Consider the following 17,770-nt stretch of genomic DNA (forward strand, 5'->3'; position numbering starts at 1 on the left):
TCACTTTCTGAGAAAGTTGATGGCCAAAAGTTGGCAATCCACGAGTTGACGGAAGTTGCCTTCAATTTTCTAAGAAACCTGCCTTCGAATTGCGGCTCTTCATTGGCGCCAACTTTCTCAGAAAGTTGGCAGTAACCTGTAGCCAAAAGTTGCAAAAGCTAGAGTTGTCGACAACTTGTCGTCAAACTAATGAATACCAACTTTTTGACAAGCAACTCGTGCTATCAGGGATGGTAATTGTTATTATATACACTGTAAAAAATGACCGGGGTAAGTCCAAGCGGTGTAGGTGTTAAAATTATCGGTGTTAAATTTCAACACCGAAAGCGGTGTGAAAATAACGCCGCCGCCGGTGTAAGTATTCAGTACCGGTGTTAAAAAAAATTCTCCGGTGTTAAAATAACGCCGCCGCCTGAGTAGATATTCTTTATCGATGTTAAAATATTTTACTTTGTGAATATTTTTACTTACTCGATCACTGTACTTGTTAATAAATAATATTCTTTATTAATTTTCATAGAGAACTGACATTTTTTGTGTTTTATAATCTTTAAAGTTAATACTCGAAGCGGACGCAGTTTACCCAGCTTTTACACCGGTATTACTCCGCTTTTACACCGGTTACCCCGCTTTTACACCGATATTACTCCGTTTTTACATCGGTTACCCCGATTTTACTCCACTTTTACACCGGTTACCCTGATTTAACACCGGTATTTTTAACACCGGTGAATTACTCCTCCTACACCGGTGTAATTTTATTTTAACACCGAGCGGAGTTAAAATGAGTCCATTTTTAACACCGCTCTTTTTACAGTGTAATGTTATGGTAATCATTGCCATACTGTATGGTAACATTTACCATAGTAGTATACACTGTAAAAAATTTTGGTGTAAAAATGGACCCGGAGAACTTTACACGGCCGTGTAGTGTAAAGCAACGGTGTAAAATTCTCTCGGTGTATTTTTATTTCACACCGCCTTAATTTAACACTATATTTGGTGTAATTTTCACACTGAAATTTTTACACCGGATTATTTACACTACACCGGGTCCAAAAAATTTTTTACAGTGTAGGAACCATTACCATAATGACATAGGAGTTATTACCTTAATTTTATAGGAACTATTCCGATATCGTATAGGAATGAGACCCATATACTGTAAAAAGCGCGGTGTTAAAAATGGACTCGTTTTAACTCCGCCCGGTGTAAAAATGAAATTACACCGGTGTAGGAGGAGTAATACACCGGTGTTAAAAATACCGGTGATAAAGCGGGGTAACCGGTGTAAAAGCAGGGTAATAGGTGTAAAAGCGGAGTAATGCCGGTGTAAAAGCGGGGTAAATTGCGTCCGCTTGGAGCATTAACTTTAAAGATATAAAACACAAAAAATGTCAGTTCTTTATGAAAATTGATAAAAAATATAATTTATTAACAAGTATAGTGATCGAGTAAGTAAAAATATTCACTAAGTAAAATATTTTAACACCGTTCTAGAATATTTACACCGATGGCGGCGTTATTTTAACACCGGTCTAGAATATTTACACCGATGGCGGCGTTATTTTAACATCGGTACAGAATATTTACACCGGTGGCGGCGTTATTTTCACACCGCTTTCGGGGGTAAATTTAACACCGATAATTTTAACACCTACACTGCTTGGACCCCGATGATTTTTACAGTGTATAGATAGGAATGGTCACCATAATTTATGTATTGTAATTTTTACCGTAAATTTTTCTTCGTTGTACACGAATTTATTGTACGTAAAAATTCTATGAAATTTTGAAAAATTACTAAAAAATTTTTTTTTTAATAAAAACTAAATATTTGTTTCTACTATCAGCCTAAAATTTTCAAATTTCCATATTTTCCAAAAACCTCAGAAAAAACTTATCAAAAATTTAAATTCAACTCATGACTACCAAAATATTAATCAATTTTTTTTTTAAATAAAAAAATCAACAATTTTTTTTAACTTTTATTAAATTACATAAAATTTCTTTTTTAAATTCTACTAATTGCCATTAAGAACCAAAAAAAGTAAAAATAAAACTTACAATCGATCACGTAATGAAAAATATCCTTTGCCCCTCCTTGCGCGATAGCAGTCTTGGTCATTTTCAAAACAATCACACACACACTCGCCATCAAAATTCATTCTCGGCGTGAATTCCGATGGGCATCGGCACCTGATAAAAAAAAAAATTACTCACCGCCTTTGAAATTTAAAAAAAAAAAAATAGGTTAACAATCTTACGGTTTTTTTTGGACAGGCTTCCTAATATTCTGTGGAACCAGTGATGGATTTTGTCTAGTGACTTGAGATTTGAATTCATTGCTGTCTTGTAGTTTATTATCATTTTGCATGCCATACTCGCTCTTTTCACGGCACTCACATTCCGTGTGATTGTAAAAGGAGAGTTTCTCCACGACACTGCCACCTCCGATGCTAGTTGTCTGTAAACCAATAAACATATATATATATATATTTATATAAACAAACTAAGTAATAAATAATCGTAATCTTGAGAATTGACTTAGCATTAATGTCATTTGTTCATTAAATATATACGTATATATATATATTTTTTAAAATGTACGCGATAGTAATCTCGCTTAGGGTGCGGTAAATGCATCAGGTGACTCATATATTAATGCATGTATCATATATATTTAATATATCAATGCTACTGTCAGCATTTAAGACACAATCTTCTATATCATCGTTGCAACACAGTCCCCGTGAGATCTTTCATTTTATTTCTTACAAATAAAATTACACAAAAGCCTTTCAATCATCGCAATTTCATTTTTTAACTTTTAATATTTATGTCTCAATTTTAAATATTTTAAATGTCAGAATTTGCATTAAAGAGACGTTTGCTCCAGGCAACTCACGCTCATTTAATCCTTTTTAATGATTATTATTTATTTTCATTCAAATTCAGCGGGTCTGAAATATGACTGACTGTAACTCGGGTTCAAATTGTCGTATTGTTTGGAAAAATTTTTTTTTTGAAAGCTTGCAATGTATAGTTTTGAAGATTTTTGGTTGTTATGTCATAAAAATTATTTTTGATAAAGGAAAGAATAAAGAATGAAGAGAATCAAAAAATAGAAAATTTGAAATTTTTATTTTAGGTCCTGAATTATAGTAAAAAAATTTTGAGGATCAAATTTGACTCAGGGGTTAAAAAGTTCAAAGTTTTAAGTTTAAAATGCAATTTTTTTTAATTTTTTATGACGATTTGATCACGAGTTATTACCATTTTTTAAAAAGATCATATTTGAAATTAAAATTTCGCGCTTCCGAAATTTCAAAATTTGTAACTCGGATTCAAATCGTTGTATCGTATAGAAAAAAATTTTGTTTGATTGTTTAAAAAGTCTACTTTTAAAATTTTTGATAATTATTAGGTAGATTTTTTTTTTTGATAAAGATCAAAATTCCAAATGATGATAATTAAAATACAAAAAAATTTGAATCTTCTCTTTTTTGGTTCTAAATTTTACTTAAAAAATTTTGAGGATCAAATTTGACTCCGGGGTTAAAAAGTTCAAAGTTTTAAGTTTCAACTGCAATTTTTTTAAATTTTGTATGACGATTTGATCATGAGCAAATTGTCGTATCGTTAGAAAACAAATTTTGTTTGAAAGCTTGAAAAGTCTATTTTCAAAAATTTTTGATAATTATTACGTCAAAATTTACTTTTAATAAATATAAAAATTCAAAATGACCAGAATAAATATATAGAAAATTTGAATCTTCTCTCTTTTGGTCCTGAATTTTATTTTAAAAAATTTTGAGGGTCAAATTTGACTCCAGACTTTACAAGTTCAAAGTTTCAAGTTTGAAATGCGATTTTAAAAAATTTTTTTCTATAATTTGGTCACGAGTCCAATTATTTTAAGAGACGGTCATATTTGAGATTCAAATTTCGCGCTTCCAAAATTCCAAAACTTGTAACTCCGGTTCAAATTATCATATTTTTTGATTACAAAAAAATTACCAAAATTTTGCACAGCATAATTTCGAAATTATTTTCCAAAAATAAGTATTCAAAAAATTTTCGCAGCCCAAAAATATTAATTTCTACCCAAATTTTCAATTAATTAAAAAAAAATAACTATACTACATTTTAGTCGCGATGTCAACGACAGCGCAAAAGTAAAACGTCGAAGAAAAATATTTATTAAAATAAAACCTCGAGTCAAAGATCTATATAGAATTACATATATTTTGTCTGGATTTTATCTGTTAAGTCTCAGATGTCTTGAATCCTCAATCATCTTGCTCATGCGTATTATTCTAGCCGCGGGTGATAACAATTTAATACTCAGTGGATTGCGTGACGGCGAAGTCTTTAAACTAAACTTAAATTTAAACTCAATCTCAAACTAAAATAAAAGATTACCGGTTACAAAGAAAGAGTCCACGATGTCCATCGTCATGGACAGCCTGATGGGCATAGTTTTTATTTAAAACCAAAGCTACCAATTCCCGTCAAGCTTTCACCACAATTTTTTACTTGCGCGCTAAATGGATTTGACTCCAGGCAGAAAAAAAATCGTTCTTTCAAATTTGTAAGCTTTGAATCGTAGACTCAAAATTATTACAAACAAACAAACCATAAATTTACATACTTCCTGTTACCGAACTCTATTCAAACAATTGGTTTTTTTTAAACGTTTTATTTATGAGCACGTAGATAAGTTATCAATTTACATGAGACGTTTATTCAGATACCAGAGACATATGACTTTATTTTGAAAGGTGCTGAAGGGCATTAGCTGATGACAGGTAGCAATAACCAGCCATCACTTATTAACCACTATAATTTGTGGTCAACGATAAGTAAATACATAAATCAGTGTCGGGAATGAGACTAGGTCATATCACATATCAGTGATTGAGATTCTTAAGAAAAGTTAATGGCATGCAACCAAGCAAACTTACTCGTACTAAGAAATAAAACACGTTCTCTTGATTCACGATTCACGATTTCATCTCGGAATTAACATATGGGCATTAACATCCGTCACTTGCTGACAATGTTGGAGATTTTATAATCTTATGATTTTATTTATTGTTTAGTTTACGAGTTACTTATGTAAATGTATAGGAAAGACTGATTTTTTATAAAAAAAAAAAAAAAAATGACTTTTTTTTTTGGAAATTTTTATTTAGACGAGAAAAAATTGGAATTGTGGTGGTCGGCCCATTAGGAAGACGATTTTTAAATTTTGACAAAAAATGGTGGAAAATTCAAAAGTGAAAGAAAATTCAAAAAATTCAAAATTATAATAATTATTATTATATATTTTTTTTTTAAATATTAATTTGATTTTTTGTTTTTAGTTTCATTTTAATATTTGAAATTTTTTCAAAAATTCCCATTTTTTTTTTTGGAAATTTCACCTTTCAAATTCTCAAGTCCAGCACAGTGCTGCTGCCTTAGTTAGTGGAAAAAATGAGAAACAAAAAATAATAATAAAAATACAAAATGGCGGCTAAATTTTTCATGAGTTACCGGTTTAGTTTTTTATTAATTTCAATTAAACAAAAAGGACTTGGGTAGTGATTTTCTAATGATGGTCTTTCCATTCAAAAATTCAAGTGTAAAAAAAAAAAATAGATCAATCGATCGTATATTTTTAGAGTTATTGTGTTTACTGACATCCGTACATACTAACGGACATCACAGGTTTTTTCCAAAATTTTTCTTTTCTTCAATCGCTAATATCAAAAAATTGAATCAAAATTGAGTTCGTTATATTCATTGCTAAATTATCTTTCAAATGGTACGAATTTTGTTCTAGTTTAGGAAATTTAAAGAGTGTAAAAATGTTTTTTACGTGAGTGAATCAGCAGGGACTGAGTAAGCGTTAGTAGAACACATCTCAATGCTTCGCGATTGAGTTGCGCAAATTTTCGTATTTACTGTCTATTATTTTATCATTAATCGGCAAAAAATTGACTTAGGGTAAAATGAACTATACATTTTCTTTCTTTTTCATTTAATTTTTTCAAAATTTAAATATCCTACAAATATCAGCTATGGATTTAATTTTCACATTTTAGTAAACGAGAAATAAATTTTTTTTCGATCGACATTAAAAAATGCGCGGACTATTTTACCCCATAGTCTCTCTACATACTATATATAAACATTTAAAAAAAAAACTCAACTTCCCGCTATGAAAATTTCAAATTTTCAAGTAATTTTTTAAAAATAATAGTGTTGCATTTTTCCCCACTCTTCCCTATATACAAATAAATAAAAATTTTTTATTTTAATTAATTATTCCGTTTATTTTATTTGTTATTCCTGGATCTTAAGAAGCCCACGTGTACCCACGCAAACTGATGGCTGATTACGAAGATGCATTACCTTCCTCGTGAATGGGATACCATTTACTACTTTTACCATCGATCCCAGTATTTTATTATTTCTTAGAATAGAATTAAGTATTTTTCAAATTTTTTACGCGTGACGTCAGGCAAAATTTTCATCGAAACTATCAACTAATTAACAAAAAAAAAAAAAAATTCTACTGCATTATACCTCAAAATTCGAGTTTTCCGAATTATTTAGTTACTATAGGCCAGGTGGGGGCAAGATGGTCCCTTATTTTGACTCCCCTAAAAAATCTAAAAAAAATTTATTTTTTATTTTCGGGGCAAGTTGGAATTATAATAAAAATCTTGACTATTTTTTGAAAATTTTACTCACGCAATTATGCGAAAATTCAAAGGAAAATTTTCCTCATATATTTATTGGCTCGGATATTAATATTTCATGACTTCAGAGCCTATTTCATTAATAAATCACTAATTACGTAATGATTTTTTGCAATTTCTATAAAATAACAACAATAATTACTTTAAGAAATGTGTCTACAAGAAGTCTGCCGGTTAATAGAGGCCATCGATCTTCTCCCACCGTCAATACAATCAACAACCGGTAATCGATATAAAATTTCCTATCGAAAATTTTAGCGAAAGAAACAAAATTTCTATTATCACCCGCATGAAAATACCATATATGAAAAATATATATGGAAAAATATATAATCAATATGGGACCATATAAGTGGCCAAAAACGATATATATTTTCTTATATATAATATAGTAAGTTTTAATATAATTAATTATATACGTAAGTTTATAAGTTAATGCATGTATTATATATATTTATAATCATATATGTAAACTTATAAGTTAGCACATATATGTATTACATATATTGATATACATACATACATTATATATATATATATATATTCTGAACACAATGTTTGAATCTTATAACAGAGAGAGGAAGACAGAAAAAAATAGATTTTATTTATTCTTACATATATATGGGGAGACTTATATGTTTCTATATATCGAAAAATATACAAAAATTTATAAAGTTAAATACCTGGTACATATATCGTGCCATATAATGATGAATTATATATGTATTTTTATTTGTTTCCATATATAAATAACATTTATTTTTGAATATATTAAAATTATAAGTTTTCAAATATATAAATAATATATTGAAGTTATACGGAAATCTATGAAATCATATAAGAGAAAACATATATAGAAATATAATAAAATCGGCCGAAATCTATGTATAGTTCTATATAAGATTTAATGTATTGTCACATATATATTTATATCTGTAGCATATATTTTTTAATATATGTTTAGCATATATGATATTTTCATGCGGGCACCCATTTTTCAGATGACAATTAACGCGAAAAAAATTAAAAAATGAAAATTTCATATAGAAAATCCGATAACAGCGAATCGGTATTGAGATTTCTTTTGATTAACGATCTCTTCCGTGATCCGCGTGTCTCATTCCTCAATTCGCTTTATCTCGAGGACATTTCCACGTGGAATACCGTCGACTGTTGTGTTGTATCCAGCTCCTTGTTGTTTTATTTATTTATTTTAAAAGTTTTATACCGATCGTTCGTACCGACAGTCCACGAGCCGAGTAAATGTAAAACCAGTTCTTGTTGTAAAGTAAATTGAGATATGGCGCTTTAATAATGTCTCTCTACATACTCCATACTATATACTACATATATATATACCACATACAATATACTACATACGGTATTAAACGATTTGTGGTTTTATTTATTTCCTAATGACAGATGCTGACTGTTACTACAAATAGATTTTAATTCACAATCCCGTTTATTTAATTTATTGGTTTCGCCACCCCCACATACCATAATTACCATCAATAGAGAAAAAGAGGAGAAGGGGTAAAATGGTCCTCCATTCTATAAAATCGCATCTAAAAAATCGCAAAATTTTTTTTTATTATTTTTGTATTTTCTTCTGTTAGTCTGGGGTAAGTTGGACCCTGGGAAAAAAATTTTTGATTTCTGCATATATATATTTTCCTGTTTATCGAAAGCTATTTAATTTTGTACTCCATAAATATATGAAATATTTCGAAAGAATTCAAAAAAAAATTTTTTCTTTTTTATTTTTATTAATAGAAAATTTTTATTAAGCAAAAAATATAAGTAGGTACATAGTCAGGGTGGCTACGAACCGGGAAAATCGGGAATATCGGGAAATATCATGGAAATGTCAGGGAATTTCGAAAATTATCCGGGAATTAAATTGTAACAGTTCAAAATTTAAAAAATTTTAAATTATACACTAGTTATAAAAATTAAGGGATATTAAAAAAATTTCAAATTTTAAAGTGATTTTCAACAGATTGTAACTCTAAGGAAAATGGTCATACGACAAAAACAAAAAAGGCAAATTGTAGCTTCAAGTGTTTAGTTTTCTGATCTGGTCTTTAAAATTTTTTATTATGTGCGGTTCCAGAGTAATCCTAAGAAAACTATCGAAAAAGAAATTTACCAAATTTTTGCTCGTCTTAAAAACGGTCTTCGAGCTTCAATAAATTTTTTTCGATAATTATGATTGATTTTTGATTGCTCCGGAACCGTGCATAATAAAAAAATTTAAAGACCCAGATCAGAAAACTAGACACTTGAAGCTACAGTTCGACTTTTTGTTTTTATTGTACGACCATTTTCCTTCGAGTTACAAACTGTTGAAAATTACGAAAAAATTTGAAATTTTTTTAGTATCCCTTAATTTTTGTAACCAGTGTATTTTGAATTTATTTAAATCATAAAATTTCTTATTAAATATTTTAACTTATACATTTTTAACATCGAATAATCAAAAGTAGGCAATATTAATTTATTTTATTGTCATTTTTTATGGTTTCTCTTATGATTTAATTATCAAATTCAATTATTAAAAATGAAAATATAATAAAAACTTTGAATATCTAAATGATACGAATAAAATTTCTAAATCAGGGAAAAATGTGAAAAACTTTACTGGAAAACCGGGAAATATCAGAGAATTTTGAAAACATTTCTTTGTGGCCACCCTGAAATTTAAAAATTGAATCCCGACAAAATAGAAAAGTTTCAAAAAATTAATTTTCATTAAATTTTTTTTTCGGAGACCATTATGCCCCTTCTTTTGAAATTTTAAAAAGCTATCGAATAAATTACGAAGCTATTTCAATCGATCGTCATATAAACTGCCAATTAATTTGATAATCAACTACCGAAACTCTTAAGTGCTCGGTCTTGCTCTCCCCTCTATTATAAATCGACTCACTAAATTATTTAAAATATATATCAATTAATATGATACCTGTTAAATTAACTAGACATGATGATGATAGCTTAACATTTTATAACTTTTTATCAGCTCGCGGACCACACAGGCTGCTTACAATTTAATTGCACGTTACTTTCCTATATAATTAATTATTTTTATTTAATAACTGACTTATATATCAATATTTATTACGGTTTCAAAGCCTTCTTTTACATTTGTTAATTATTGAATTTTAATTATTCATAAATAAATAGATAAATAAATATATATATAATAATTATAGTAATAAATTTTGTAACGCGGCCTTGAGTAAACAATAGACGTCTTTGTTTACATTATTAGCAACTTCATTGTCTAGTTTACCTTTACTTTTATTATTATTATTATTGTAATTTTTATTTTTTCAGTCGCTTTAAAATATATATATGTTTATTTTGATTGGTACTTATGTTTGTGAGTATAATTAAAAGCACACAGAAAAAATCTTGAATCAAGAAAATATTTTGGAAGACAAGATTTTCTTGAGCCAAGAAAATTTGTCTGTCAAAGAAAATTTCTACTTTATCCAAAAAAATTGAGGTTTTCAAAAAAATTTTCTTGAATCAGAATATTTACTTTCAGCTGATAATGTTTTTTCTGTGCATACGAAAAAAAGAGCAGTGAAAAAGTTACAGTTTTTAGTGCAAAAACAGAGCCTTTGTATAAAAAAACTTCAAGTATTACAGTTTGAACTGTAATAATTGAAACTACTTCTTGTAATAGAGTAATTACAATTATAGATATCAAATTTTACAGTTTAAAATGTATTTTCAGTTGAATGAAACTTCATTATGAATGAAACGCTATATTAAGTACTGAAAAATGTCTTATATGAAGCTGTAATAATTACTAGGTCTCAGAAAAAATGTAATTTTTACAGTTTTAAAGTTAAGTAGAAAGACTGTGTTGATTTTTGGAACTGCAATTTTTCCACTATTATTTTTTCCATGAAAATTCGACCCATTTGAATATCAATATATTGTATCCCTGGTTGAGAAATCCGCTCTCTAAACATGAATTAGTGAAAACAAGTGAATATTCACTAATTCAAAGTGCAAATCCAACCACTAATTCCAAAAAGTGGTTTGATTGGCACTCCGAATTAGTGAATATTCATTTGTTTTCACTAATTCATATTTAGAGAGCGATTCACTTCAATAGGATTTGATCGGAAATTTCCGATTGAATCCTATTGGAATGAATCGAAAATTTTTGAAAAATATATTATTTTCCGATTGAAACCTATTGAATCCCATTCAAAATTTTATTGGAATGAATCGGTTCCAATCGGAAAATAATAACGAAATAAAAATATTATTTTCCGATTGGAACCGATTCATTCCGATTAAAATTTTTGAATGGGATTCAATCGGAAAATAATATTTTTATTTTTATGCACTTTTTCCGATTGAAACCGATTCATTCCGATTAAACTCAATCGGATTTGAATCGGACTTAATCGTAATTCTTAACTAGGGATGATATTCGAGTTAGTCGGCGTCTAATAATTTTTGGATTTTTTTTCAAAACGATGAATTATAAAAAAAAATGTTTGAAAAAAGTACACTTATAGTTTTTTGAATTTTCTACATATGCACATTTTTAATTTTTTGCACACCTCGAACGCGAAGCGATCTCTATTGCCACCAAATCAAAAAATCGCGATCCGCTCACTTTAAATCACCTCCACCAGCTTCATATTGCACTTTTTTTTTGTAATCAATTTGTTGAAAAATAATTCCAAAACTGTTCAGTGTCTACTAACTTTAGGATCATTATATGTTGGTAAAATTTCGCTGATTACATGTACTAGCATTATCAGAACAATTCAATAAACGATTGTAAATTCGAAATAAATCTTAACAATTAACATAAGAAAATAGTAAAAATAATATTTATGTTAATTGTTAAATTTTACCCGCACGAAAAAAGATATATCCCTGCAAAATAGTATATATTCGGCTTATATCTTTAGTATTGTTATATGTATACTATTTTGCTGAGACATACTTCTAAATATATATTTTTTCGTGTAGGTATTTAAGATTACAATTGATTATAGAATTGATCTGAAGGTATCAATACATGTAATTAGTAAAATACTATCAATGAATTAATTTTGTAATGGATCGGATGTGCCTTTAATCACACGAACAATTATTATTATTGTTCTTGTTTGGTTAGGGTTCATTAGATTACTGGTTGATGGCTTATTGTTTATTGTATTTGTTCTTTATTAATTGTAGTTTATGTTCGTTCATTCATAATATATATCAGCCACTGATATATATGAACGGATACCATTTTTTGAGGTTATATATTATTTTAAATCGAATACAAGAAGCCTCGGGATATTTTGTAAATGATCTTCAGGTAGTGAACTTTCCTTGTACTCCGTTAGCTAACAGGGCGTGTAATTACGATACATAAAACAAAACAGGAGCCGAGAGATTTATTTATTGTACGAGTTTGTAATAGTGATATTAAATTTATGTTAATTTATTAAAATATCCATACAATATATGGATTCTTCATGCCGAAGACATTTTTTTATCGAAATTCGAACGTTACGTTTAAAGAACGCATTTTTTTTTACAAAATTCATTTCCGTGTTCCGAAGGACTTTTCAAATTTTGGTTATTTCAAAATTTTGACTTAGCCATCAGATCACACGGTAAAAATCCGTTCCAAAACACATGCATGAGTTCAAAAAAATAAAAAAAAGTAGTGACAATATTTCGAATTTTTTAAAAATGGAATTTAATTTTTTCGTTTTTTGAACTCATGTATGAGTTTTGGAACGGATTTTTACCGTAGAATACAATGGTGCAGTCAAAAAATTAAATTACACACAAATTTCTTTTTTGCGAGATTTAAATTTGAAATATATACAGGATTTAATTGATCTAATTTTTAGCATAAGCAACCTGTTATTAAATAAAACAAAACCACGTAATATATACACCGCTAATGTTATATACCTGAGGCACTCTGCTTACATTACTTGAAAGACATACGCTGTCATTAATCGCCCACGCGTACTGACTGTACGCACAATTGAAAATTTGCCGTCGAGTAGGCATTTATTTTATTTTGTAACCGGTGTCTACATTAACAATAAGCGACGCTCCGAACTTCAACTTACTACCCGCAATTCTTGAGCCCACGCTTCGAAACCCATGCGCTGCATTTATAGAAAAAAAAAAAAAAAACTACTTTTTCTCTAAAGTACTTCCGTAAAAGCTTCATTAATTATTTATCAAGATAAACAATTCATGAATACTTTTAATTTTATGAAATTTCTCTTTTTCTTTTAAATTTCCATTTTATTTATAACTCCCGTCTTATTTTAAAAATATAAATTGCGAAGATAGTTGAGAAAACTAATTGACTTAATAGATTATTTATAACTTTCACATTAAATCTTTCGTATCGCATTTCAAATTTAACTTTGATTGATTAATTTACTTATTTATTTATTTATTTGCTTATTCTCAATTCCATTTAATTTATCAAAGGGTCGGCACATATATATATATTTATAAAATGTCTTAAAATAATTTTCGTCCAAGGTTAAGTCTAAATATTATTTAAGAAAATATTTACGGAATCAAAAAAAAAATGATTATTATCCTTGACTATATACAATATTATGCTTGTATTTTCTTGGCGAAGGTTAGTTGGGGTTATTATACCCGATTGGCCCCTGTTGATGCAGTTAGTAAGATGTATCGTCGCAACTTAGCGCACACTTGTGTATGATTCTAATATAAAGCTCAGACATGCAATTATAGATAGATTACTTCCACGTTATGAGATAAAAATTGTTATACTAAATATATAAATTATTAATCCTCTTGGAAAAAAAAAAAAAAAATTTCTTATCACGTGAACGATTTCACACAAGTTTGAAATATATATGTTATATATCATTAGAAGCTTATGCAAATATTTACGTCGTGAAGCCAGATGTCATATTTATTTTTATTACGAAATATATTTATTTTTGAACCTAATTATTTTAATAATTAATAATAACAATAATAATAATAACAATAATAATAATTCTACTAATACTGCTAATAATAGTAGAAGTAATAATAATAATAATAACAACAATAATAATAATAATAACAATAATAATAATAATAATAATAATAATAATAATAATAATAATAATAATAATAATAATATTAATAATAATTCTACTAATACTGCTAATAATAGTATAGTACTAGTAATAATAATAATAACAATAATGATAATTTTACTAATACTGCTAATAATAGTAGTAGTAATAATAATAATAACAACAATAATAATAATAATAATTCTACTCATACTGCTTATAGTAGTAGCAATAATAATAACAATAACAATAATAATAATAATAATAATAATAATAATAATAATAAAAATAATAGACTGAATAATTTTAGAAGGTTATTGAAAGAGTATGTTAAAAAAATGTAATTTAATTTAAAATAATGTTCAATGTAAAATAGCCACGGGCTAAATGAATAAATTATTATTATTATTATTATTATTATTATTATTATTATTATTATTATTAAAAAAAAAATACTAATAATAATAATAATAATAATAATAATAATAATAATAATAATAATAATAATTCTACTGATACTGCGAATAATAGTAATAAAAATAATAATAATAATAATAATAATAATAATAATAATAATAATAATAATAATAATAATAATAATAATAATAATAATAATAATAATAATAATAATAATAATAAGAATAATAATAATAAGAATAATAAGAATTAAAATTGGCTTGATGAAGACAAATTATATTGTCAAAAAGTTGCAACATTGTTAGTGTTTATTAAAAATCCGCCAATAAATAAATTTGATTGTGAAATTAACATTCACTAATAATCCAATTGTATATAAAAAAAAATAATAATAATAGTAATAATAATCGCTATTATTATGATAAAGCAATTTTTCTATAAGACACTGATCTACTTAAAAGTGTCACTCATAAATATCGAGTCATCTTTTTATAATATATTTTTTAAACTAAATGTGCGTTGTAGAGAATTGCGATTTGCGATTGTGATTGTGAAGGTAAATACAATTGCGATACGAAAGTTTCGAGAGCAAGAGAGAAAGATATAAAATTTACTAGACACTGAACGACTAGTTCTAGACGCTGTAAAAATAGAAATAGTGTTCTCAGAGAGTTTGTTAGAGTGTCTCTTTACATTACGGTTGATCTTTAAGTATACTCGGTCAGTCGACCTGGTCAATGCGTAGGATGTACTTTTTATTTTGTTTTTTTTTCTTTTTCGTGTCTAATCGATCGTGTTACGATTACTATTATTTACGTTAAGATTTTCTTAAAGAAAATTCAACATTCCGTGTAACGGCTTAACCTCATTGCGAAATAATTTTTTTAAAATTTACTTACTCAGGTTATCTTTTCATTAATAAATTCAATTTTTCTTGCCAAATTTTGTCTAGATCATTAGAAAAATTCAACTATTTGAAAAAACATTTGCATTAAAAATTTTAGGTGTAGTCATTAAAAAAAACTGAAAATCAATTATATTAAATTTACTGGTTGATTAAATTAATTAATTGATCACTATTATTACTAATTCACTTTTATTTTACCTCAAAAAAAATATTTTATTGTTTTTTCATATATATTTTATTAATTAAACAGATTTAAATTTTCCAAGTGAGGCAATAAGCCGCCATATTGCGATGAAAAATTATTACCCAATTTATGACCTGATTTTTTTTATTAATCATCAATTAATTCAAAGAAAAATCTTATCAATTATTAATCATTCACTTTTACGGTATCACAAAAAATTTTTCAAAATTAATTTAGCCAATGGTTCCACTAATAAATGCCTTCAAAAATTCCAGGTGGCTTCAACGCCGCCATATTGCCAAAAAATTCTTAATCAATCATTTAAAATTAATACCTTAATTACTTATCAATCAAATTGAACAAAAAGATGCTAATTTATATTCCTTCACTTTTTCATTGTTCAAAAAAATTTATTTAAATTCAAATTATTCATTACTTTAACTAAATAATGCGTTTACCTATCACATGTGTTCATAGCCCGTATGAAAAAACAATATATAGTTGAAATATATAAAATCATATATGTTCGCAACAAAAAAATATATGATATATTATATTGTATATTATAAAAAAACATATAGAGATTTTGGCCGATTAAATGTAAAATTATATACAGTAGTAAATATATGTATTCCATATATGTAACTTATATGTTTTTTAAATTAAGCTATATATACATTTACATTTACCTTATAATATATTGTATTGATATATTTCCTTTTATATTCAAAAAATATAAAATTTTTATATGAAATGAAATATATGGTAGCATATAATTTATATTATACATGGCACCATATATTTCCTTTGTTATATTTAAGCATATATTTTATTCGGTGTATGTATATGTATATGGGTATATATATTCGCATCAAATTAACTAATTTTGAAAATTTTAACTGCAATTTAAAGAGTATATTAAAATTTAGATCTAATTTAATTGGAGTTCGTCATACAAATCAGAAAGTTTTTTTTCCACACACAATATAAATATATGTTATTATATATGATCAGAATATATTTTTCGTATATGATGGAAACATATATTTTTATGTATGATAAAAATATAGTTTTCGTATATGACAAGAATATATATTTTCATATATGATAAAAATATATTTTTTGTATATGATTGACTTATATATTTTATATATGGTAAACATATACGGACTCATATATGATGAATATTATATTTTTTAATATAAAAAAAAATATATCAGAAAATATATTTAAATTGGCCATATATATATTTTCTGATATTTATCATATATTTTGACCATATATGTTATTTTCATACGGGAGCCGCCATCTTGTTTCCAATCTTAATCTATTTTCTAAAATTTCTCAATAACTGACCAACAAAAAGTGACCAACTATAAAGTATATTTATAAGTTCACTTTTTCTCCACCATGAAAAAATTATTTTGAAAAAATCCCACTTATATTTTAGACAGTAAACGGTTTTGAAAATCGCAGGTGATATGATCCCATGAAAAAATGACTCTATTAATAATTCTCTCAAGTAAGTTAACCACGTGCGTTAAAAATGAATAAAATTAAAGACCTGTCACAAACATCTTCCGCATTCTTATAAATATTATTATCCATTAACCAGCGTCAATTTCACCAGACCGACATTTTAAGACTGTAGAGTAAGTGAGATCACAGTAACGTATTTTATCTTTTCTTATTAATAATATAAGTCGTTACGAAAATAGAATCATGTCTAGGGTTGTCTTCGTTCCCTTGTGTTCGGATTCACATCGTTAAAATATCCGTACATATAAATATATATCCATGTATATATACATACTGTTCCTCCTTCGTCTTTAAAGTCAAGTGTTGATCGCGGTTGTCTGGAATTTACATTAAAACCACACTGCTTTAACAAGTTACCAAGAACAATGCTTAAAATCAACTACATTCCGTAAGTTCAATGGATAATTTCTTAAAGCAGCTGGTCGCTATTCTTTTCATTAAAATATTTCCTTGTAATTTTGTTTTTTATTTTAAATTTAAATTGATTCCCAACCCGACATTCAAAATTGGGAAAATTTATTGCTTTTATCTCGATGGGGTAAAATGGGTCTCTGACAAAGTGAATGTTGCGTGTATTTATTGCCCTTCAGTCAAAATTTTAGTATTTGAATTTTTTGAACTCATTATTTAAATTCAAAAATTCAAAAATTAGGCGACGGATTTTACGTCGGAGTATAGAAATTTGATGTAAATTTTTATTTTATAGGAAAAATTTATGTGAATTTGGGTTAAAGGGACAATATCAAAATTTATCAACTCAATTATTCCCCGGAAATGAAAAAAAAAAAATAGAAAAATTTTGAATTAAAAATGAGGGAAAATAATTTTTTTTACGATCGGGTAAAATGGGTCGGTTGTAAACAAAATT

The 17,770-nt window shown here is 27.1% G+C and overlaps 1 protein-coding gene across 1 annotated transcript in view; it reads right to left on the reverse strand.

Moving 5' to 3' along the window:
• Window positions 1-17,770, reverse strand: part of LOC130675143 (uncharacterized protein DDB_G0283697-like) — a 48,253-nt gene that overhangs the window by 2,013 nt on the left and 28,470 nt on the right. The window contains exons 4-5 of the mRNA XM_057480659.1: window positions 2,268-2,467; window positions 2,068-2,199 (exon numbers count right to left, since the gene is read on the reverse strand). Of these exons, the coding sequence (XP_057336642.1) occupies window positions 2,068-2,199; window positions 2,268-2,467 (332 nt within the window). The remainder of the gene's footprint in view (window positions 1-2,067; window positions 2,200-2,267; window positions 2,468-17,770) is intronic.

The sequence above is a fragment of the Microplitis mediator genome, chromosome 9 (assembly GCF_029852145.1).
Source record: "Microplitis mediator isolate UGA2020A chromosome 9, iyMicMedi2.1, whole genome shotgun sequence".
NCBI classification, from domain to species: Eukaryota; Metazoa; Arthropoda; class Insecta; order Hymenoptera; family Braconidae; genus Microplitis; species Microplitis mediator.